The sequence below is a fragment of the Diorhabda sublineata genome, chromosome 3, assembly GCF_026230105.1.
Source record: "Diorhabda sublineata isolate icDioSubl1.1 chromosome 3, icDioSubl1.1, whole genome shotgun sequence".
In the NCBI taxonomy this organism is placed as follows: Eukaryota; Metazoa; Arthropoda; class Insecta; order Coleoptera; family Chrysomelidae; genus Diorhabda; species Diorhabda sublineata.
The window spans coordinates 36,105,953-36,132,616 of record NC_079476.1 but is presented as its reverse complement, the minus strand read 5'-3'; the positions used below and the strand labels follow the sequence as shown (position 1 = coordinate 36,132,616).

General features: G+C 32.0%; 1 protein-coding gene across 1 annotated transcript in view; it reads right to left on the bottom strand.

The window, feature by feature from the left end:
* Positions 1–6,985: 6,985 nt before the first annotated feature.
* The window catches only part of LOC130441529 (slit homolog 3 protein-like), a 178,180-nt gene continuing 158,501 nt past the window's right edge, over positions 6,986–26,664 (bottom strand). The window contains exons 3-5 of the mRNA XM_056775252.1: positions 17,965–18,084; positions 9,987–10,428; positions 6,986–9,473 (exon numbers count right to left, since the gene is read on the bottom strand). Coding sequence (XP_056631230.1) covers positions 8,836–9,473; positions 9,987–10,428; positions 17,965–18,084 — 1,200 coding nt within the window. The 3' untranslated portion in view covers positions 6,986–8,835. The remainder of the gene's footprint in view (positions 9,474–9,986; positions 10,429–17,964; positions 18,085–26,664) is intronic.

Here is a 26,664-nt window from a genome sequence, read left to right as displayed (position 1 = left end):
TGAATGGAGTTGAAAGGTATTTGGCTTTGGGCGAATATTTTAAAAACTTTGAAGCCTCTTCTTAATCTCAATCACTTTCAAATTGTACATACCGCTTTAATATGAAAATACTATAATGTATCTCAAAGTCTTCATTATTTTTAGAAATAAAACTTGGAAAGAATTTGTTAATAATCTATTAGTAACTACGAATTTTATCAAGTTCATACCCAGTCGTTAGCCCGCTTAATTTCTTTCTGTTGTTCAGTCATGTCAACCAAAAACTTCCTTTACCCAGTATTTACCTGCTTGCTTTGGCGGGAATAACATGCATTATTCGTTTTGAGTTTTTTATGAGTTTTTTTTCAATTTCTTTTTTTGTCGGGAGTTACCATTACGATATACTTAAGAAGCAACAATTGTAAAATGAATTTATGAAAAATTAGAAGTGGATCGCACTTGGAAACATTTCGAAAACGCGACATTCATTTTGTGAACGTGCGATCACGAAAACGTTTCCGAAATGACCGTTCAGGAAATAAATAAGCGTCGGGTTTGATTATACAACAGCCATCTTCAATAGTAAAATATTTGAGACTACCTCGTTATTTTGTGTTTTATTAATAATTAAATGTAATGAACACGTTCAGAAATTGACGTATGTATATGTATATAATGTACTATATCCACCTTTGTTCGCGCTTGCAACATAAAAATACGTCGTAATTAGTATGATAGTTTCTTTAAAGATATATTTATATTATCATTTCAGAGAAAATCGTTAAAAATAATTATATTGGAAGGTCAACTTATCAAAATTATACCAAAAGTTTTTGATAGGACATGTATTAGACATGTGTGTTGATTGGCGAGACGAACGCCGCCGAAAATTTGTTCCACGCCACCCCTGCCGACTTGAACCATGGCAATTTTAATTTATATTTTAGTTTTCCAGCAAAAATACTTGCAAATACAAATACATTCTAATAATGGTCGGCGACTTTCCAGTATTTGGGATACTTAAATTAAATTTATATATAATGGAGGCAAAGATCAGGAATTTTTTTTAGTAAATTTTCTCCTTCTCTCTTTTTTGAAAAAACGAGTACCAAGCGAACAACTCATTTTGTGAAGGTGCTTGATTGTTTATAACATTCGAATTTTTTTCTTGGGCCACGTTACAATGATCTTGACATGGTAATAGTATCTCTGAACTGAATGAACAACGATTTGATCTTATATAATGGACTAAGTAGTTTTTTTTATGAAAATTTTCGATTCATTATCTAGTATTGTATTATTTGAGATTAAATATTTACAACAATATTGAATGAGAAGTAATTTATTTTTCAATTTCAGAGATAATTGTGGAAAATGGAGTTTGAGAAGTTCCAGTTCCATATGGACAAAAATGAACTAACAAATGACAATCAGTTTCTAATTAATTAAGTATTGATACGCTAATAACAATCGTTTTTATAATGATGCTTATGATTCAAATAAACAAATAAACACTAATCAAATGTGTTTTCAGTTTTATTATTTGTAATCCATGTCATATTCCTTGTTCCAAAAATAAAATATTTGCTACAAGATAGCAGGTCACGATCAATAGAAGACATAAAGACTATTCGGAAACTATGATCGGGTCAATCCGATCACGGTAATTGTTGATCCAGTTAATCGGTAATTATAAGATAGTATTCTATCCTGGTGGGTAAATGCGGTCACCTGCTGGATTGTTTAATTTTTCTATAAGTTTTTGAACACTTCAAAGAAAATTGTGGAAAATGTAGCTTAGGGAGTTTAGTAGAAAACTGCTCCACGTCGACAAGAATGAGCTACCAAATGACAATCAATTTCTAATTAATTAAGTATTGATATGCTAATATCAATCTTTATTATATTGATGCTTATGATTTAATCAAAATGTATAATCCAATGTGTTTTCAGTTTTATCTCTACTTTCCTTATTTGATTTTTGTTAAAAAATGGCAGATGTTTGAAGATAATTGCATTAACATAAGAAGTTACAACTTCTTACCAAAGTGCCATTAGATGTAATTGATAATTTTTAACTTCAATATTGTGATAACTACAAAGAATTCTGATATTCGTGGTTCCAAAACTAAAATTATTGCTACAAGACACCCGCTTACAATCAATAGAAGATACAGACTACCTACGAGTGTTGAAATGTGATACAATTATTTCTGGGGACTTTGTAAGTGTATTATCAATAAAAATTAGTAAAAAAACTCAAGACAAGCTGTTTTATTTATTTTCGTATATCTCTCACATATTCATTTTTACAAACAAAAAAATATGTTACCTAATATTTACAAATTTATACCTACAGAATATACAGGGTGTTTCTATATTTGCCCAATAATGCTCTACCACAGAGAGTTATCAATAAATGATTCATTTCGATATAGGAATACGAACCGTTACGGGCCCAGTTACCAAGCTATAACGTGTTCAAAACTTTAAATCAAAATCAAGATTTTTTTATAAATCATGAACACCCTCTAAATGGTTTTTTTCAAATTTAGTGACCAATATGCTTCGTACTATTTTGACATAAACAAACTTTGTAGAAATTTAACGAGTGGCGCGCTGTCAGAATTAGTTGTTAATTGCAAATTGCCTAATTATTTTTAATTAAAAAACTAAAAACCTTTTATGGAGCTATAGTGAACGGGGGATAAAAGTGACAACTAACCCTCAGCAACTAGGCCCCTTAAGGGTTCGTATTCTTATATCAAAATTAATCATTTATTGAGATCTCTCTTTGGTAGGGCGTTGTCGGGCGAATATACAAACACCCTGTATGTATATTGACAATATTTACATATCATTTATTCTTAATAATCGCAGATATAGTTACGTAAAAAAATGTATATAGATACACCATGGTTGGTACAATTTTTCTTGATAACGTCAATACTTATTTTCTAAAAATACTGAAATTTTTTTAGAGATCAAGTGAATATTACAACAGGGACGGCTTCCTATTCAAATAGGAAAACCTCTTTTGAAATACATAAAAACTAAAATATTATTTTATGCATCTCAAACGTATATCAAACGAAATAGTACGGGAGGAAGCATTAAATTTTATAAGTGATTTTGCACAGCTTATATTCTATCATAGAGTTATTATTGAAGATAGAGAGAGTGAGGAATAGGAGCTTGTTCAAGGGGGTACAAACTACCGATAGACACAAAAATAACGCAAACCCTCTCTCTACATCATTAATATCAAATCTATAGTTTATTTAATAATAGAATGTCAACCGCATTAGAAACGTCACTGAAGATGAGAAAAGGATGCGAAACTTTTGTATACCTTTAGCACTGTAATCATCATTAATTTATGGAATTATGATAAAAAAAATGAAGTACCTTAGAAGTATCTTAAAATATATTCAGTGACAGTAGAAGGAATATAATTAATCGACCTTGAGCTTTCGATGTTTCTCGTAGCTCCGTTAAACTATTTTCAGTATGTTGCAAATTGGTCAATCTTCTTCTCATTATATCCCGCATACGTTTGCTACGATTTACATCTGGCAACAGCACAATATTTACGCTAGCTTCTTGGATAAATTCTCGTGAACACAAATTTGTATAAGGCATGTGAAGTAGTTTGTAGGACATGAACTTAACGCATAAATTTCAACATCCAAATGCAATAACATGTTTCATACCAAAGGCATCATCTCACCAATCTACGTTCCGTGCATTTATTTTGCCTTTGTTGCTATTCTCTACAAGCTCAAACATTGGTGATGGTACTGAATACACAGTTTACATCACTACTACAACAACACTCCCGATTACACTGTCAGACGCGCGTTTCGATAACCAAGTTATCGTCTTCAGAGGCTAAAGGTAAACATTCTAGCATTCTAGCTTAACCTAACCTAAACTAACCCAAAGTCTCTGAAGATGATAACTTGGTTATCGTAACGCGCGTCTGACCGTATATTTGTGAGTGTTGGTGTAGTGGTGGTGTAAACAGTGTTTTCAGTATCAATATTGACAACGGTTCCAGAAATTTCAACTTGCGACGCTATTACTATATATTACAGGGCTAACTGGCACTGATCAACACATCGTCGTGGTTTGCAACGCAATTTATTTTCACTCTTTATAGCAAATAACGAAATATTTATGTACATATAAGTAGGAGTACTGTTTTGAATAATTAGTGAGAAAAATATTTATATAAATGTAAAAATATTTTTGGTCAGATTTTTGATTAATCTTTGAGTGAAAATCGCGGTGAATTTATCATGTTGACTTCTTCAAACTTGAGATATTTTGATACGCTCAACAAAAGTCGGAAAAGATACTATTCTGTTTATACGAATAGGTTTCTTTGGAACAAAATTCTTTTCTTGAGAAAAAATTTGTTTTTGTAAACATTGTCAATGATTATACGTTTTCATTGTCATCATAGTATGTTATAAATATGGTCACGATGCTGCAAGGTCAAGAAATTATTCCTTCTAGGTGTAACACTTGTAATGTCATTAAGTATAGGTTAGATTGATAACCAAACTAGCGCAAGTTGCATCCAACTTAAATCATGCAAGTTAACATCAATTCCAGTTCTTCAACTATCATCACAAACTCATAGAAATCGTGCCAAATTCACGTTCAAAATTTAACAAAATTTCCCGAAATAAAATAAAAAAAAACACACACAGAGTGATGGAATTCATTATAAAAAGACCAAAATAAATTGATATTACATCCTAGAGTTATAGTTATAGAGATCTACCTGAAATAGTTTTTAATATAAAATGCTCAGATATAGACATTTAAACATGATTAAATTGAATCATAATTATTGGAAATTAACTTTTTCTAATCGCTCTATTCATATATAGAGCGATTTGTGGCGCTAGTAGATCTGCTAAATTTGCATATAAGTCAGAAGATTCGATTCTTCGAGTTAGTATCAATGTGGTTGTATGAATTATGTGTTTAGAAAAGCTAAAAATATTCAACGAAATGAAAATATTCTAGTATTCAATCTTTTGTTAAGCCAGAATTCCTGATGCTACGATTTTTGAAACAATTTATTTCAAGGCTTCATGATTCTCATTTCGATCCCTTTATTAATAATTTTATTCTTCTATGAATTTTGAACTCAACACACAATATTTTCAGCCAAATTTGTTTATAAATTGATAAATATCTTCAAAAAGTATAAGATTATTGCATTTATTATCATTGGCAATATTGAATAATGCCTTTTGAGTCTATAGTAGTCGAGTTAACATTGATTTTCTTCGTTCGCCATGCATTTGGTAAACCATTTCTATACTTGTTTGTACCGATATATGCACTGGATTTCAATAATATCAAAACCTTCTCAAGATGATATTTCAGTGCTGGTCCAGGAAGAGGTTTATCGGCTTTGTTTTTTAGTTTTTTTAAACTATATTTATTATTAGTGACCACTGCTATTTGACGTTTCGCCAACTCGTGCACTTGGCGTCTTCAGAAGTTGTTTGTTGCTCCGAATGATTCTCACCACTAGTTAATTTCGACAACATTCGAAAACACACAACATTCTCGATTGTTGTTCAGATACACGCATATATTCGTAAAGGCAGCTTGCAAAACATGCAAGAAATTTTATGAAATTTTTTCCACTAGTCAAAATATTTCATAGACTAATATTGCAAGACGTTTGACGTGCATAATGTCAAACATCAAATACTAATGCATCATAACTTCTCCTTACAAATGTTCCAAGTGAATCAAACAAATCCTTAACATTAAAGTTAACTTAATATTTTGTGACTGCTTTAAAAATGAAAATAACAAAGCTAAGCGAAGTGAATAAGAAAAAAGTGGTCAGTGAATAACTGGCAATAATGACATCTGCTGCTGTCTCGCTTTTGGAGCCTGTTGAATCAGCTGGACTTGATTTTCGCATCCTTTTGATCTTAAAATATTGCGTCTTGCATTGCAGTGCGTTGCACGATGTATTGCATCATGTCAAGCGGACTTAGGGATGAAACTAATGGATACAATGTTTTCCTTTTCCCAACCATTAAAAATATTCGCATAGTGATGTATTCAACTGATGATGAAACTGAATGAAATAAACACAATCTGCTTTCAATTTTTTCTAATTATTCTCTTGATAAAGCAGACGTAATTTTGTTTCAAATGAAAATGAAAACAATACAGTATATCGTGTCTTTTTATTTGGTACCCATGTATTTATAAGAAAAAATAAGTCAACCGTAAAAATTTAAAAATATTCTATTATGAGTAAAGAAAAATTGGTGGTTATTTTAAGGATATCCGTTATTTGTTGAAGATAATAATATAAATTATCTGTCTATCGGAATTTAATGGTATGCGTGCAAATATGGTTACAGTCAAACCAATTTTATCTTGTGATACGTGATAAGAACAGTTGCAAAATAGGAAAGTGTCTTATTTCAATAACAAATTACGGTTAAATATATTTGGTTTCTTTATGGTCTAAACCAAACGTCGATTTGGATAAAATATTGATATACTAGGTGTCCCGAGCTCAAGTAATATCTCTTAATTTTGCAAGATTAATTAATAGTCATTTAACGAAGAAATGTATCAATATGAGTGTTGAATAATCCAGATACCAGTTTGATTACTCAATCCATTACAAAGTTTTATCGGCGACAAGTTATTTCACATTTAATTTATTTATCGATAAAGGTGTAATTTTATTGCTGTAGTAGTATTTTCATTGGATAACGTATTATTGACGCAAAATAGAGGAATTGATAAATTTTTAATAATATTTTCCTCCACCACTCTTTTAGCCATCGCAAGTTTACCCCGTTCCAGTGGTAGATTTCTAATCATCCCATTTATTTTATAGAAACTTTATATCTGAGAACAAATTAATTTGTTGTCGAGCTCTCACTCAATTAGAAGAGTTTTAACTTGTAATTGTTTTCTATTTATACATATCTTACTAGAAACAACACCGTCAAGTAAATTTTATTCATATTATTCTTCATGCTATCTTGTAAGTTTTTTGTGATACAGTTTTCTCTGTACTTTTTATATGAGTGAATTTTCTTAGGAAATTTGTGTTTTCTATTTATTTAAGAAACATCTTGTTAGTTTTTGCATGTGCTAGAGCATAAACTACTTCTTATCCACTTGTATTCTACGGCGACCTGGGAACCCTACCAGTGACTTGATGCAAAAAATTCAGGAGTGAGTGGATTACGTGAAAATAATGCTGTGACATAAAACATTTCTCTTAGGATCCCTAGTTTCTGAGTTATAGCCCTTTAAAGTTTCGAAATCAGAACACATATTTAAGTATATTTTCTAAATTGTATATTCGATCGATCATTATGAATTTTTAATTGATGATTATCTATGTCCATGTAATGTGTTTACCGAAATAAAAATTCTACATCACTATATGATGGCCAGGAGCGGCTCGTGCTGAATGATTAACAATCTGTAACTATTACATATTGTTGAAAGAAACTTGTGAGCACAGTGAAGGTGTTGCTTCTTGTGTCAATCAGTCAGCGTCCGGGGAACCCAACGAGCACACACTTTGCGAATAATTCAAAGTTTCTGATGAAGTTCTTTCAATTATGCCATGCTCCAGGAAAGCATTCAACAAGTTGTAGAGCAGTGACTCTGAGATATTTGATTTTCTGGACAATCTCATCCAGAACCGGCGGTGTTCCACTCCGTTTTAAATTCTGAACTTCCGTGCGGCCTTCAGAGAAGCACTGCGTACTGAACGGACTTGCACTTTTCCCCATGAACCTCAGTTGCCGATGAATTTTCACAGGAGGTGTAGAGAATCCGAATTACTGCCGGATCCTCGCACTTGGCGGAGGCAGCGATCAACAATTCCACCTCTAATGGCTTCCACTGTCTTCGGATTTAGTCTAACACTTTTCCTCGAGGGTGTAACTTATTAAAAACTTTACTTTTGGAACAACTCAATATATACGTTTTCGTATACCAATCTATTTTAGATTTACGATTTTGCATGAAGTTTCTGATACTTTTGGTGGAATCAAATAAAATTCTTCATCAATATTCATCTATTGATTTTATATATAGAATTTTGAGATATAACAATGAACTATATAATGACAAACAAAGTCATGGATTAATTGGAAATAATTCAGTGGTGAGGGTTGTTAATCAACAATGTGGAGTGTGATAGAATATGCCATAAATGGATGGTATATTGAAAAATATGTATAAAATGACTTTGAATGGCATTAAAATATATTTCTATTGACCATTAAATAACCCACACCAAACATTTATACCCAAACGATTGGATATGAGCTAAAAGACCTCAGTGTGGATTCCCGACTAATAATGGGCATTATATGTTATTCACTACACATTGTGCTTTCATCACTTCATAATATTTGATTTAAAACCGAAAGATCATCAGCAATTAGAGAAATAAAATCCAATCTTTGTTTGAAATTAGTTAGCTCCAGTCTCTGAACTGAATAAAGTTCTTTTAAACTCTTAAAATAGAGTTGTAATCATTTTTTCTTTTTATCAAGAGTCTGCAGGAGTAGAAAGGATTTATTATTAAATAAAAACATGTCACTTTTCACGTAGTTTATACTTTGTTGACAACAATAAGAAGGCTGATGACTCCATAACGGCATCCGATTCATCTTTGGACGGATTTTAGTTGCCGTTTAAACTCTTAAAAGAAATCACAATGGACTTTCATTCAGCCATTATATTCATTCATTATAATATATTCCTGATAAATCTCCAGATAACTATAAATATATATTATTTGAAAGCTAACTAACATTTTGGCATATTTCACCTAAATATCATAGTTAAAATCAAAATGGAACTAACACTATCAGAGAGTCTCAATTTAAATTCATACGAATTATTGGTTGAATCTTTGGAGGCTTCTAGATTACCCTTGGTAACTTCTTCTTCGCATCTTCCAATAGAATCTACATCTAAACTGTTCATAGGCAACCCGTTAACTTCTAAAGGTGATATACAAAAATTCTTCGAGATGAAATCCGGTATGCTTCCATTGGTCAATGGTCCTTCTAAGAGTGAATGAATATGGCAGTTACAAGGGAAATGATTGGATATCACAGTGAGTTTCTCAACTTCTATCAACAACGAATCAGCTTTAGGTATTTCTAGGATGTGATTTCCTTGAAACTTCAAATGTCCAATTTTTTGTTCTTCAGTTATATTGAAATACTCGATGGCGTCTATTTTGTTGTTTAGGATAGTGAAGGTTTTTATAAATGTCATACCATTAAACGCGGATCCATCGATAGTACCTAAATCTGATTCTTGAATTGACAACAATCCTACGTTGGTGAGACCTCTAAATATACCAGTAGAAAGAGCTGGTAAATCCATGAAAGCCAATTTTATATAGCCCACGGTGTCTAAACCATCGAAAGCATCAGGCTCTATCTCTCGTATACCTGGAACAATTGAAATGTTATTTCATTCATGGTAGAGCATCGAAGATTGATATAAGAAAACGATTATTTACCGGTGAAAGGAAATATGTAAGAGAATTATGAATTTTCAAGATCAATACCAAGATTTTAAATAAAGCTCAGACGTAGTTTTTCACCAACCTAACAACAGCGTCTAGCTCCTTTTTCACTGGGGTAGGAGTATCGTCTATTAAACCAAAAACTAAATTCCTAAATTTTTCCAACAGTTTTAGGGAAATCCACACTTATTGTAAAATGGAAACTAAGCATCCAAAATTTTAGTGAGAATCTCTCACCGCATATCAAATATATTACCAAACTTAGTTTGAGATCGGAAACTTTTCAGGCAACTCTCATATATCTAATCAGTTTCAAATTGTAATCGATCTCAAAAAAATTAGTGATTTTTCGAAACTTTCAAAGTGTAGTACATAACAAGACGTTTTCCTCCTATATATTGGATTGTATAATTTTCGTATAAATATAGAAACTTACCAGACGGTAAATTAATTCTTTCCACGTTGTTCAAGCCGCTGAACGCATGTCGTTCAATTTTATACAGAGGATTATTCGTTAAAACTAACAGCCTTAAATTGGAAGTGCCCGCGAACGCATAAGATTCGACCTTTTTTATCTTGTTGTGGCTGAGATAAATGGCGCTGATATTTTGTAGCCCGGCGAACGCGAATTGAGCGACAGTAGCCAACGGCGTCTCTTGAATGGATAACTCCTTCAAACGCGGCAACCCTCGGAAGGCGAACGGTTTTATGATAGAAATATTGTTGCCGTCTAAGGAGAGTTTCCTTAAGAAGCGGAGCCCCGAGAAAGAGTCGCTTTTGATTAGGGGAAAGTTGTTGCGGGTTAAGGAGAGATGTTCTACCGACGGAGGAAGCAATTTCTTCGGAATTTCTTGTAGACCACCCGAGTTGCATAATACCTGAAATAATAAAAACAAATTAACTGAATCACAAATTTGAGAAACGAAACTAATTATCTTTCTCTTCAAAATATTCAAAATTTTAAAAAGATTTCATAGGTTGTTATACTGAATGAGTCGCGCGTCGCATACCATTTTTTCTCCAGTACGAGGATGGCTTCAGAAGTACCTGGCCTGACCTAGAAATGGCGGTACTTGCATGAAAAGTATTAGAAAGTACATAATTTATACAGTATATGTTTCACGTTTGAAGACGCCATGTTGTTTAGTATTTGTAAAGCTTTTAGTGCTTAACTAATGGGTTTGATTCCTATTCCAGGTCGTCCGAATTATTTTTCTCTTACCAAAAATGAGTGACTTAGTAGGTGTTTCTTTCCTTTATGATCCATTTCCCCATTTAACTAGCTCGCTCAAAAAGGTGATCGCGAAATTTAGGACTTGATATAACTCGTTCAAAAGTTAATTTGAAAATATATAGTATTCGTTTTCATGATAGTGACATTTATTTTCTTATCAATAATCTTGTCCTTACGCCGAGAGTTAGTTTTCATTTTGTAATTTGATTATTGCTAAAGGCGTTTCAGTTTCTTCTAAACTACTATTCATTTTTTACTAGTTGGAATAACTCATTCTAAGATCGCGTTTCTCAGTGTTTTTAAACTATATTTTATTTTTTGTTTTTTAGTTCAATTTTATATTTTAAAGACATTATTAATATGTACAGGTATGTTGATGATTGCACCTCAATTTTGTAAGTCTGGCACTGCTCGCTTACGTCGTTTGAGTACTAGCTATATTTTTCTACTCTCATACAAAGGATACAAAAATAAATTAATTAATCCTGGCGAATCTAATCAGGATAATTAAATATTTAGATCGAATTATTGCATTTCCGTCAGTCGTTGATTGAGTGCAAAGTTTAAATTAAATATGATTACTCAAAAAAGGGCAAAATAGAGATCAAAAAGCCAAATGAATTTGATAAAAGCGTATTAAAACTATAAAAAGTTGGAAAATTACTTATGTTATGAAAGTATCGTTCTTGAGAAAAAAAAAGTACCAAAAGTAGTGGGGCCTATTATGTTGTACAACTATTTCACTTGAACATTGAATTATAATCGAATATCCCATATAAATACAATAGAATAGAATGATAAATGGAATATATGGAGAAAAAAACCGAATATGAAACTAAAAAGAGATATATGAAACACAGATCTAAAATAGTAGGTAATATGAGAAATATCCAGAAAAGCATTGATTGAAAACGTGGAAAAATCAGCTAAGACAAAGGGAATGAAATAAGAAGAAATAAAAAATCAAATAAAATATGATAAAGCATGGGGAGAAAAGTATATGCCATAATACTCAAGCATAAAATCATAAATCTCCTGGTTTAGCATAAAATAGAAAATTTTATATCTGTCATTGCAAGCTAATCTGATGCCTAAACCTAAATGCAAAATCAAAAAAGTGATAATTTCCTCATAATATAAGAGAAATACATTATTTTTTATTCAGACACACATGTTATTTACTGGTAATTTATTTTGGTAACCTAACTTTACCAACCCAAGAAAAATTTTTGGCTTATATAATAATTATCTAACTTTACAACTGATTCTTTATATTCCTCTGAAGTTTTCAGTTAGCGAGATCTACTAGAGATGATTCTTCTCCAATTGTGTATTTTCTTTCTTCGTAAAATGCCCAAAATTGTTTCCATATTGTTGATTTTTATTTCCTCGTACTATACGGTATTATTTCTTTCAAAATATCTTTTCCAAAACGAAGCATTTCTTGTCAAGAAAGGGTCAAAAGAAAAGGTAATTGCATAGCCAGTGTCAGAGCCTCGGAAATTTTCAAAAAACTCACACCTCGAGAAAATTTTCGGGAATAATTCAATCTCCATAGAGAGATTATAAGTTCTAATGACTAGTAACTAAATTAGCAGCTTTTATATATAATTTAACTCAAGTGGTATAATTTAGTTTAAATTATATCAAAAATTGTAAAAAGTTTCAAACTCATATTGTGTATATTTCAAGATTTTTGCCTCGACTTTATTACTAGAAGCATAAAAAATGAGAAACCAAACTCTTCAATGACCTTCTTGACTTTAATCGCTCAATATAAAAGCAGTTTTACATTGTTTCCGAATGTGTAAGCAGGGTTTAAGTACCAACAAAGCCGATTCCCAGCAAAATTCATATGGTCATAAAAGCATAGTTCGAGGGGATAATAAAATTCTAAAACGCTGTTAAATATGACCTGAAATGAATGTTTTAATTTTGTACAAGACTGAAGAGAATACCAAGTATTATTAGCAACATGAAGTATAATGGTGGAAATTGAGCAGTAGTCTCTATTGAGTCATATTAAAAGGTAGTTAACAGTCTTTTAATTATTTGTTATATATGAATGAACGTACCATATATATTTTATCAAATATTAAAATATTGAGGGCGATTTGTATTGAGCAATAAACTGAAATAATTGTTTTCAAATCTCGTTAATAACTGTTTACAGATTTTTTTTTAAATTAATAAGGTTATTGATTTCATAGTATACGATAACTCAGTATAACGAGTGACTTAAAAAAGAAAAAAAACCTTTTAGAATAATGAATTTTCAAATATTATTTTCATTAAAGATGTCAGTTAAATGAATTAAATTTGGTTTGCATTCTAGATATTAGATTTATTGATAATTCTTATAATATCATGAAAGAAATATAACACAAAAAAATGATAAAATTAAAAGTTTTGGTAGACCATGTTTGAAATTTTAAATTTCTACCGAAAGTTGAGCGGGATGTTCGGAAATTGTGATCAAAAGCTTGTTTTGGGTTATGATCTACAATCAGATGATTCACTTGATCTTATAATATCGAGGAAGAACTATCGCACAAAAAAGTAATAAAATCAAGTTTTTGTACATCATGTTTTAAATTTGAAATTTCTATCGAACGTTAAGAGCGATATTCGGAAACTGTGAACAAAATCTTGTTTTGGATTATGATCCACCATCAGCTCATAGATGATCTACCTGATCTTATAATATCATGAAATTATAATATCATGGAAGAGCTAACTTTCAAAATAGTAATGAAATTAAAATATTTTGTGCATCATGTTTGAAATTGAAATTTCTACCGAAAATAGAGCGCGATGTTCGGAAACTGTGATCAAAATCTTGTTTTGGGTTATGATCTACAATCAGATGATAGATGATTCACTTGATCTTATAATATCAAGGAAGAACTATCGCACAAAAAAGTAATAAAATCAAGTTTTTGTACATCATGTTCTAAATTTGAAATTTCTATCGAACGTTAAGAGCGATATTCGGAAACTGTGAACAAAATCTTGTTTTGGATTATGATCCACCATCAGCTCATAGATGATCTACCTGATCTTATAATATCATGAAATTATAATATCATGGAAGAGCTAACATTCAAAATAGTAATGAAATTAAAATATTTTGTGCATCATGTTTGAAATTGAAATTTCTACCGAAAATTGAGCGCGATGTTCGGAAACTGTGATCAAAATCTTGTTTTGGGTTATGATCTACAATCAGATGATAGATGATTCACTTGATCTTATAATATCAAGGAAAAACTATCGCACAAAAAAGTAATAAAATCAAGTTTTTGTACATCATGTTTTAAATTTGAAATTTCTATCGAACGTTAAGAGCGATATTCGGAAACTGTGAACAAAATCTTATTTTGGATTATAATCCACCATCAGCTATTAGATGATCTACCTGATCTTATAATATCATGAAATTATAATATCATGGAAGAGCTATCATTCAAAATAGTAATAAAATTAAAATATTTTGTGCATCATGTTTCAAATTTGAAATTTCTACCGATAGTTGAGAGCGATGTTCGGAAACTGTGATCAAAAGCTTGTTTTGGGTTATGATCTACAATCAGATGATAGATGATTCACTTGATCTTATAATATCAAGGAAGAACTATCGCACAAAAAAGTAATAAAATCAAGTTTTTGTACATCATGTTTTAAATTTGAAATTTCTATCGAACGTTAAGAGCGATATTCGGAAACTGTGAACAAAATCTTGTTTTGGATTATGATCCACCATCAGCTCATAGATGATCTACCTGATCTTATAATATCATGAAATTATAATATTATGGAAGAGCTATCATTCAAAATAGTAATAAAATTAAAATATTTTGTGCATCATGTTTTAAATTTGAACTTTCTACCGAAAGTTGAGAGCGATGTTCGGAAACTGTGATCAAATGCTTGTTTTGGGTTATGATCTATAATCAGATGATAGATGATTCACTTGATCTTAATATCATGGAAGGACTATTGCACAAAAAATAATAAAATCAAGTTTTTGTACATCATGTTTTAAATTTGAGATTTGTACCGAAAACTGAGCGCGATGTTCGGAAACTGTGATCAAAATCTTGTTTTGGGTTATGATCTACAATCAGCTGATAGATGATTCACTTGATCTTATAATATCAAGGAAGAAATATCGCACAGAAAAGTAATAAAATCAAGTTTTGTACATCATATTTTAAATTTGAGATTTCTACCAAAAATTGAGTGCGATGTTCGGAAACTGTGATAAAACTTTGATTCTAAGTTCGGATCTACAAACAGCTGATATATGATCTACCTGATCTTAGGTTTTAGTTCCCGTAAAGTCCTTTTGGTTGCAACCATCTAAGACTATTAGGTATAACCCCATTTCACATTTATTGCAGTTTTTTGTTGACATTTATGATTTTTAGAATTGTTTTAACACTGTTGCATACTTCCTAAATGTTAATTTAAACTTGATTTTATTGGAAAAAATCCATAGGTTAAATAGCCCGTTAAACGTCTATTCCATATTTTTAAACGCGTTTGGTGAATAATTAGAATTTCTGTAGAAATTTTTTTGCTTTAACTAGAGTGATTGACTGATCAATATTTTGGTGTCTTAGGTTCATTTCTGGGCGAATGATAACAAATATTACAGTAACCTTAGCGCAATCCGTAATACTATAATACGTTTTCATGATTTATATTTTTTCTTCTGTATAATGCATCACTGGTTGATCATTCACTGTTCTTCAGTTCTTCCAATTTCTCAACTCAAAGGTAGTGTGAAATTGGCATTCCGAAAATTTGAGAAGCTATTTATCATGATATATTTTGTATGAAAGACCATTTCATAATAAATCCATTGGGGCAATAAGGCTGATTCATAAAGATTTATGCAGTTCATTTTGAAGGGATACGTTCGATGAGATAAAAAAGTTCCTGAGTAGGCTTTCAATAAAAATAATAATAAAATCTTAAGCGGCGCAATTCCTTTCAGCACCGTTGTAGAAGCTTCGTTAATTAGTAAGCCATGTGTAAGCAATTGAATTTGGATGTAAAAATTAGAATTGAGAGCGTTTTTATTGTAATTATTAAGGTTTAGATACAAAAATAGTTTCATTCAAATTGTGGTTGTGAATTTTAAGTAATTGGACTCTTTTACTAGGAGTAGAAGGAAGTTATTGTAAGCTGGGATGCTTGTCTGGCTGTTGAACGTACTCAGAATGTGTTGTCATACGAGTGCCATTTCAGCGAACATTTTCTTGCGATTATTTTCTATGACTTTCGACGTAGATTAAACCAACAGTATGTCTCGATCAACTTGCTTCGACTTTTGGTGATGAAGAACCATCTCGAGCCATCGTGTTTGGCCTGTGACTTACCGTGAGATTGAGGCATACTTGGGCATTAGTAACACTCGCATACATTTAGATTTCTTCGCATTGGATATCGCAAAATTTGGCAAATGCTCAAAAAAAACTTGAGCTTTAAAGGACGTCTACGAGATCTATGCACATAAACCCAAAAGTAAACAACAATCAACTGTAATGGTCTTTAAAGACGAGCCAAATCTAACAAAATTGTTCGAACACGAAGCTTCGAAGCAAATGGTCGCCTGTTTTTCAGAATAACTGAACATGTCGCCACTGTTCCATTAGAGCAACGTAGAACGGTCAATTCTGAGCATTTTTTTGCCAGAAGTGTTCAAAAAAATCAGGAAAATCAATCGCGGAAGACACATCATTCTCCATCACGACAATGCGAGCTCTCACTCGTCAGTTCTAACAAAAACGTTTTTGAACAGCTAAAACATCGTATTGATGAGTCATCCGCCGTACAGACCTTGTTTGGCACCCAATTATTTCTTCGTTTTACCCGTAGATGTCAACGTTTTTCTACACCCGAAGAAGTAGTTGATGCGTTCAAACCACATGGTAATTTTATTGATATTATTTTGAAGGCCGTATCCAACTAGAAATATTTGTAATCTCAAAACTTAAGTAGCAACCCTCGTATACTTATCATATTGACAAAAATTAACCGAATACTGGGTAAGTTGGAATTTCTGGAACCGTTGGTGACAGTGTAATTGTGAGTGGTAGTGTAAACGTTATAATATACTAAGTGTTTTCACTTTAGTTGTATATAAATTATAGTATTTTATGGTATTCGCGAGTAATGGCTATTACTCATTCGAATACATTACAGTACTCGCTACATCATTACTCATTCATATCATATACTGCTACTAGTACTATAATGATAACTCGGAGAACGGTCGAAGTCAGGATGGAGAAAACTATCGAGCAGTGGTAGGCGATCAAGTTTTGGGTAATACTCAAGAAAACACCAGCAAAGTATTTCAGAAGGGATGATTGTCTATCGAAATCTCAATCTGACATTTGATACAAGATGATGGTGGTTGGGAAAAGATCGAAGACACTTTGCCATATGGACAAACTATCACTGCTAAATTTTACATTAAAGTGCTACGAAGAAGAGAACAAAGAATCAATCGCGTCATGATGAAGAATTCTCAAGAGCTCCACACTCACAATGCACCTGCTCACTTGTCCTTCCTCACGACCAATTATCTGACAAAAAACGAGATCAGCGTCAGACCCCAGCCGGTCTAGAGTCCCGACCTTACCCCACCAGACTTCTTTCTGTTCCGTCAGCTTAAGAGATCGCTGTAAGAACAACATTACATCGTTACGATAAAGGATATCGTTGTCAAAGTCTTTGCCGCATGGAAATCTCGATGATAGATAGGGAAAATAGACATTTGACTTAGCCAAAAATTCGTATAGAGCTGAAGGTTAGTCGGAAGTAGTAGTAGTAGGAAGTCCTCATTGATCCTACTTCTGCAAAAAATTTTATTCAAAATTCAAAACGAAAACAACTAAAATAAAAATCATGACCAACAGGAATAATAAATTTATCAGGAATGATGTTGAAAACATTTTTACATAAATATTTTAATCAATCAGCTGATTTGATCGACATTTGGTTATTGTTTCAAAAGTATCTATATAAATAAAGTTGCGGGACTTTGCATGAATTGATTAGTTAAGCTTCATCGACGCATGTTTTCGATCAAATCTATTCCATATTACACAACTGGATAACTGTGAACACATTTTAAGTTGCGGCGAGTGAAAATTTTATGAATTACCTGTGTTTGCGAAAGACATATACACTCAGGTGGACAGTTAGGTAACAATGTGAAAGTTGCTGTTTGTAGAAAAAGCAGCGCAAAAGCACATCTAGTTGGCTGGAAAGTGCCCAAGGGCATCTGAAAGAAGAAAAAGATATTAAAACAGATTTTAATATATTGAATCGAATACATCAACCCTTTTCAATCAAATAACTAAACAAGAGGAAAATTGATTTTACTAGATTTGCATGGACATTTCAATCTAATTCACGTATTCATTAGCAATTGTGTCCACTTCTTCTGATTATTTCTCTATTTTATAAATATATAAGTGGAAGGAAAATTAAATTGTATGTTACAAACAACATAAATTATGTTTTAACTTAATCAATAACAATATAAGTTGAATATGGATAAAACATATTAGGATTTCAAGATATATCAAGAATCAAATGTTAGCTATTCCCCACTCTTCTCAGATTAATTACATCTTAGATTCAAGATGTAATTAAAAATTGTTTTCTTTTTCAACTGAGATTTGAAATATTGCATCAGTTACAAGCTACTAATAAAAATGTATGTTTGTTGAATGGAAAACACAAGAAGAATTACTAATTGTGGCTATTTGAATGAATTTATTTCTCGTCGGTTTTTGAAACAGTCTCAAGACAACAAAACAATGATTATTTCAAACAGACAAAACTTATGCAGCAATGAAAGATAATGAATGTCACGTACATACCAATACCCAAAGGGTAAACAGATCCAGAAGATCATTTGACAAAACAAAGATTAGTAGAAGATACAGTGAAAAATAATAATGAAAAACAAACACTCAAGTTTTCTGTTCACTTTAGTTGAAGTATTGTTATATAGATTTTTATTTTGATTTTCCTTATTTTTATGAATTTAATTTGTTTCATTTATATTCCACAGTGTATTTTGTTCAAAGGAATGCTGGAATGAAATGGACGCTTTCCTAATAATCGTATTGAAGGATTTTCGGAGTTAGTTTATGTAGTATTTTGTAGCTACAATCTAACAGCCGACTTTCAACCGTAATTTTGAACTAAACTGTATATTAAATATACTCTTATTAAACTTGATTTCCCAGAAGAAACATTATGTTTTTATTTATTTGCCGAATTTATTTGAACGTCGTACAACTAAATTTATGGACCCATTAATCTTTTGTAAATATACCTCTAAAATTCGTTGCCCGGACACAAAAAATTGTTTTAACAGTATACTAAGATCAAATGACAATATGTGATAATTTATTTTGAGCACTCTGTACAAGGCAAATTTTAATTATTTCTATCCGTTATTGTGGTACTGAAATATTTGAGCGTGTGTGATTGTGGTGAAAATTTTTGAAAATGAATTCGAATTTATCAGTTAATCAATAATGAATAAAAATAGAATCTACTGTACTACTAACGGAAGTGATAAGAAAGTTTACATAAAGCATCGTCTACATATACTAGGTGTCCGATAAATCTACGACAATATGTGCGTCTGAGCAAAAACAGTCGGTTCATAGAAGTTCTAGAAAACGGATTTTTTTGGAATACGTTCAGGAGTATCTCCTGCATGTGTATCCAAGTGTATCCAACACGTTTTATCGAATATCTCGCGAAGAATAAAAAAAGTAAATAATATAATATCCAACGTGCAATTTCCGAATTTTATTGTAGAGAATATATATATATATAATTCACAAAGTTAACTTAAGAAACAATTTGTGAGTCATTGACCTTGTGGTGGAAGTTTGTAATTAAAATTATTTGGCCCGAATGCAAAGCAACTTTCTGACGCGCGCTGTAGGTTCGATAGTCACTCAAATATTTTTTTTTATTTTCTTCAATTGTATGTACATATTCTCCAAATAACTTATCTCTACAAAATTCGGAAATCTTTCGATCCTCTAATTAATACGATATAAACTCTTCATGTTGCGTAATTTGTAGCTTCCACAAACTATAATGTAAATCGATTTGCTCTAAAGGAGCTCAGTAGTAAAATTTGAAGCAGCTGAAAACAGCTCAAATCTTCATATGAATAAATAACTACTTGATGTCTTTTGAAACGTATATTTCGCTCCCATTGCATCGGCTGGCAAATACCTTTAGGAAGAAGTAAAAGTGTTTTACTTTCATGATTATTACCAATGGAAAAACTATAAACCGAACATTTCGTTTCAAACGTTTTTCATCATTCATTATTCTCTAAAAATCAATTTCCTGATAACATTATAAAATATTATCTGCATCGTAATCCATGCGTTGATTTGATAGTGAAAATAATTCGTCGGCCCTTCTTAAAAATATTTAGCCACAATAACCAAAGTATTTCTATTTTGGTGCGTGATGTTCGAGAACTACATTTGCTCATACTACAATATTACCGATATGGTTCTTCCGGTACCATATTCAGATATTTCCATGTAATTATTGTCATGTAAATTACGCGGAGCGTACACCTTGTTTGCAGCCTACTGAATAGAAACATATTAATGAAATTAATTATGACAATTGCAGTAATATTGTTTCCATATTGTTTGTATTGCACTGGTTGTTGGTTTTAATTGGTCGATAAAACGGAACACTGTAATGTGTTCTATCTTCATTATTTTAATTACAGTATTGTGATTTGTTATATAGTTTCAGATCTATTTACTAGATTGGAAACTGTAATGATTCCATATTTTTGAACGAATTTATCCATTCTATTTTGAACTATCACTGTAAAACAGAAACTAATGAGAAACAAATCAAATAATGAGCTTAAGTTTATCACATACGATACAGTAGTGTTGTTATCTATGACATTATAATGTATGTTATAAATTTTATAAATATATTCCAAAGTAACTACATAATCATCGTAGTCAAATTTTAATATATTTGACCCCTGCTTGAAATATAAATAAAACTTTACGTGTTGCTTGGAATCTATATTTCATACTAGCCATAGTAAACACGATTTCAAGAAGCATTGACAAAATTTGGAACAGTCACCTCGACGAAGCAATTGCCAGGAAAAGTCACTGCGACTGTATGGACCCTTCGTAAGCTTGTTAGCAAGACATGGAGACTAAAGCCTGAAATGGTATTTCATCAAACTCATTATCACATATACGGAGTTTGTTTGGTGGTTGAAAACTGAACAAACAACAACCCCAAAAAACTAAACAAGATTCAAAGGCTAATCTGTCTAGGTATTACAGGGGCAATGTCAACCTACCCTACTACAGTCTTAGAGGTACTACTAAACCTGCCTACTCTTCGCCGTATAATGAACAAAGAGGCATTTAGCAAAAACTAAGCTAGTGAAACTAAAACCATAAAATCTTATATGTCACCTAAGAATTCAAGAGCTAGTAAAGCTAGAAACCCGTGACAAACCAATGGACTAAATGCATATCATGTTGAACAGAGATATACCATTCGAAAAGGCAATTAACGACTGCCAAAATCTTTCTCAAGCATGAAAAATGGTCCAAAACGCAAGCTCTTCAAACCTCTAGGAATATCATTTACCATTTTCCAGCTGAAGTAGGTTTTGACAAATATGCTCAGGAATATTTTGGATAGAAACTTCTATAAAAAAAACATAATTATTCTCTTCTCTCAGAGAGCCAAACGACCTTGAAGCTCCTGAAAGCTATTGAATGCACATTTAAACTAATATGTGAGTGTGAAAAAACTCTAAAAGCCCTAGCTAACAAAAACTTTGGCTTCAACGGCCAATGGGTATACCAAGAGATGAGGAAGAAGACGGCCTTGCCAGAATCCTACTATGGCTTCACGAGATGTCCCATCAATAACGAACTGAACGAATTGCTAAAGAATCAGCTGGAGCCTTACTGGAGAAACACTCCAGGCACTAAAGATTAACAGTCTGCAAGCATTGCTAGGTCTCATTTTCCTTGGTAACGCTTTTCAATTATGGTGATATCTTGATGAAAGCGCTCTACATGCTCGTCACTTACAACGCCCATATTTTCCGGATAAAACATTAATGGAAAGGTAAAAAGTGTATTTTCAAGGACATATCACGTCCCAATTCATAATATGCATTAAGAATTTTTTGACAAGGTGAGAATATTTAAGGAATCTGTAGTTAGTTTTTTTATTTGAAATTTGAAAATAGTTCCATGTATTTAACGGAATTGATATCCGCAGATGATTTGATATTATTAGCGAAATCTACAAATAATCTGAAAATATTAAATATGAATATGAAATTAAATATAGATAAATGAATAAAGACCATGCTGATAGCAACAGAAGATAAAGTACATAATGTGTAAATACAAGAAAAGTAAATTGAACAAGCAACAAATAGTGAAATAATAGAAAAACGTCAATGAATGAAAAAGTGTTCGATTACCTCTTTTAAAATATTAATTGGTAACGACAACAATTCCATTATTATAATAAAATAATAAATAAAAGCTGATACGATATTACTACATAAATCAAAGGAATTATGACTGACTAACTGACTACAATAAGTCACGTCTTTGACTTTGATCTTGGCCAGTGATAAGATACATTCGAATAAAAGGGCCATTGCACTACAAGAGGAATAGAATCAGTAGATGTCACAAAATAAGGCTCGAACCAAACAAAATAATTCTGATAAGAAATAGGAGAAAAAAATGCTAGAAACAGTAGGCAACAAACATAAAGCGATTATCTCATTTACTTGACAATTGAGAGTATACAATATACAAATTAGATCGGCAAAAGAATCATACAAATTAATTTTGTTCAGAGAACGAATGAACAAATTATATTTTTTGATAATTTCCACAATTGATAGCGGATATAAAAGAGAGACGATAATAATAAAAGAAAATTTACAATAGCAGCTTGGGTAGAAATTTTAGCGCTCATTGAATTTCAAGTTAAATTCAATTATATGCTGGACAATTCTTCAGAATTTTTGTTAATTTCAGAGGATTTCGAATAATACTATACGAAGGTAGGAATCAAATATTGCGTCCAACAAATAATTGCAATATAGTGATACAAAACCTAGTTGAACTTCGAAAAAAATAGTTACGAATAAGCCTGTTCTTATACATGAATTTTGAATAAAGTATAATTTCATATATATATCACGAGAAAAGCATTTATATACGTATCAATCTAAAATTTCTCGTTAAATTGAAAACAACTCCAACGGAGTGCTATAAATTGTTGAAATAGTCCTATGGGGACAATTCTTTATGTCGTGTGCGTGTTTTTGAGTGGTGTAAGCGCTTTAGTGAGTGCCGAGAGAGCAAATCAAAACTGAAGACAATGTTGATAGTTTTTTTGACATTAACGGTCTCGTGACTACTGAATGGGTTCCAGAAGGTCAGGCTGTCAACCAGACTTACTATTTGTCAGTTTTGGCAATACGGCGAGAACGAGTTCGTATAAAACGGCTCGAGTTGTGGAAGAACAACTCATGGATTTTGCACCAGGACAACGCACCTGCCCATAAAGCGCTATATATGAAGCAGTATTTGGCCAGTAAGCTCACTCCAGTGCTCGTACACCCGCTGTATTCACCAGATTTGTTACCATGCGATTTTTTTGTTTCCGAAGATAAAATCTACTTTGAAAGGGGCCCGATTTGAGTAGATAGGAGCAGTAAAGCAAAAAACGGCAGAGCTTCTAAAGGCACCTAACCAAAGAAGACTTCCAGCACTGCTTCGATCAATGGAAAAAACGTATGGATAGATGTGCGATGAGGGGAGGGGAGTATATTGGAAAGGAGCATTCGAATATAGAATAATCTTTATAATAAAACCCCTTTTCGTAACCAATCTTGTTATTCTATAGCCAGATCTCGTATTGTGATGTTCAACTTCTTGGGTGAGGAAAAGCTTTGGACACCAATCGTTTGGTAATTTATAAACGACATAAAATAAAAACAGATTTAATGGAGTAGTCACAATATTTAATACTATCAGCTAATTTTGACTCATCCTGTATTTATAAATATTTTCTCTTATGTAAATTAACAATGTATTTTTTTTCCGTGGGTTTTAACAGTTAAAATCAATAGTATGCAAAACTTTATTAATAAATTTAATTTAGTTAATCTTTATCAAAAATTATCTAGATAAAATATTTAAAAAATACTTATAAACTGTAATTAAATAAATTTTGACAAAATATATCAATATATTACCAAATGTTAATTTATATCAAATAACGGCAATCTATTATACTGAATTCAAAACTTAAACCTAACCTAACTTATGTTAAAGCCACCATTATGAATGTCCAGCATAATCCTACCTAGAGCAGATTTTGCAAGATCTACTCGACAGGCAGACGTAGCTGACCGAGTGCCTGCAGATGTCCAGCACTTCGATTCTTTGGAGAAGTGCAAGTCTGTTGGATCAGAGACTTAGACACGTCTTTTCCGATCACCACATCCTTCAGAAGTTCAAGATCAATAACCACAGGCATCTCTACACCCTCTTGTGCTTACTTTTCACATAAAAAATTGTCGAAAATATTTTACTGGACCACCAGAAAAACAACAATATAAGACGTTCTAGACGTGGAAGATGTTATAAGATGGATAAGAGGTACAAAAAGAGACTAGAAATTATTTCAATAGAATGGCTGTTTTTTATATTATAATCTAAAGATAGACCTTTAGGTGAAGCACTGAAGGTCAAGTATTAAAGCTGAATATCAGCGTGTAAAGTATGAGGCCGAGTTGTATTTACAAATCAGGACCATGTCCTAAAACAGAGCAAGAAGACTAATTTACCTAATCATTGGTTTGTGTCGTTTCTGTTCACTGCTTATTCTGCTTATAACAATAATAACTTTTATATACATATATATTTTATAAATACACGTTTTGAAACATACTGAATTTTTTACCGCCTTTTGAAAATAAAAAATGTGTGAAGTTATATACATCTAAACATAAACAATTTGCGAATAAATGGCTACTATTGAAATTGGTGATTGGAAGTGTTAAAACTCTCAAAACAAACATATTTCAGTTTAGTCCTTTTTTTCTAGCTACACTTTCAAACAGATAAACTCTCCAAGCTCTTCTAGAACGGAGACTGTCTACTTAGATTCCCAAGAGTATCCTAAAATAGAAAAATTGGTTTTACGGAACCTTCTCGAACTCCATTTTCCTTGAGCACTATTCAAGAAGAAATAAGAGTCCAAGTTAGACTCGTAAATAGGAAGGTGTATTTGCAAATAGGCAATGTTGTTATTTCTTTTATAGAAGCAATTCTAGTGAAATGAATCGTATTCGTTGAATGAGTCATAAAATAAACTGAAGAGAGAGAAAGTGATTCCGACTTAAAGTAAAATAATGCGGTTTAGAAAAAGATAGTTCATAATACTTTGTTTTACTAAGTTTGCGCCGTTCATCTATTTAAAAACATAACCTTAAAGGTAAAATTCAATTTTTTTATCAACATCCATAGCTTTGCAAATGACCTAATTTATTTCACAAGGTCGCTTGACATAACGCAAGAAATTGCATGCAAGTCTCTGTAAACAGTAAAAGTAAACAAATTCCTAACCTCAAATTTTTACTAATATTTTGTATCTAATTCAAAAATGAATATAACAAAGCTGAGCTACGAAAATCAGCTGATCTGTTAAGCCAAAGCATTCAGATTTAAAATTGCATGCAATAAAAATGACACAAAACCGATATTGCGGTTGCGCATGTTTTTGATCAAGAAATATTGCGTCTTGCATTGCATTGCACGTTGTACTGCACCATGTCAAGCGGCCTATATTGAGCTGATAATGTCACCTCACCTGTTCTCACTTTGATATGGTGGGTCAAATGGAATGACAAACTGAAACATTAATTCAGTTCATTGTCTTCTAACCCAAAATCCACTCGTCAATAAAAAAATAAAATAAAAATTAATTCGTAATTCTTAACAAGAGAAAAAACAAGTAAATTGGGCACGCGCTTATAGATTTTAGATGCTTAGTTCCTTTTTGACAATAGTATAAGTGAGGCGTTCTAAAGATTTTTGTAAAAATGGTACAGACACTCTGCATCTTCGACCATAAAATTCTAGACAGCTGAATTCAAACGGGCCCATATCAGCTTGATTGTCTGAATTAGATGAGGTCGGGTTAAGGTTATAGGGATTAAAGAGTCTATCAGAATATCAAAGGAGAGCATTTGCCATAAATATACTGTCTGAGAATTAAGGCCGATTCATAAACTTGACTTTCCGTTTGCCGTTGACGTTTGCTGTAACAAAATTAAAACACTGAAATGCTTAAGACCATCAAAGCTGCCGTTTGACTTCGTTGTCTGCTGTTGGTGACATTCAACATAAACGAATTTTATTTTTTCACGTCGGCTGTTCGTAGCGGCTTTCGTAGCAATAGAAAAGAGGCAATCACATCCATTTGGGGTCGTTATTTTCCATAACAACGTCGATAAATACCGGATTACAAACAGAAAACAGAAATATCGGGAAAACAAAAAGCAGTACACAAAAATAATAACAAACTATTAGGTTAACGTCAGCAACTTCAATTTTATGAATAGGGTCGCGCAACGGCAAATAGAAAGTCAAGCTTATGAATCGGCCTTAATGCTTAAGCTATCTGTGCATTCGAATGAATATTGACGCGGTTTGGACGAGAAGAGTCGATTTCAAACAACCCTCGTATATGTAATAATTGTAAAGTTTTTTTTTCG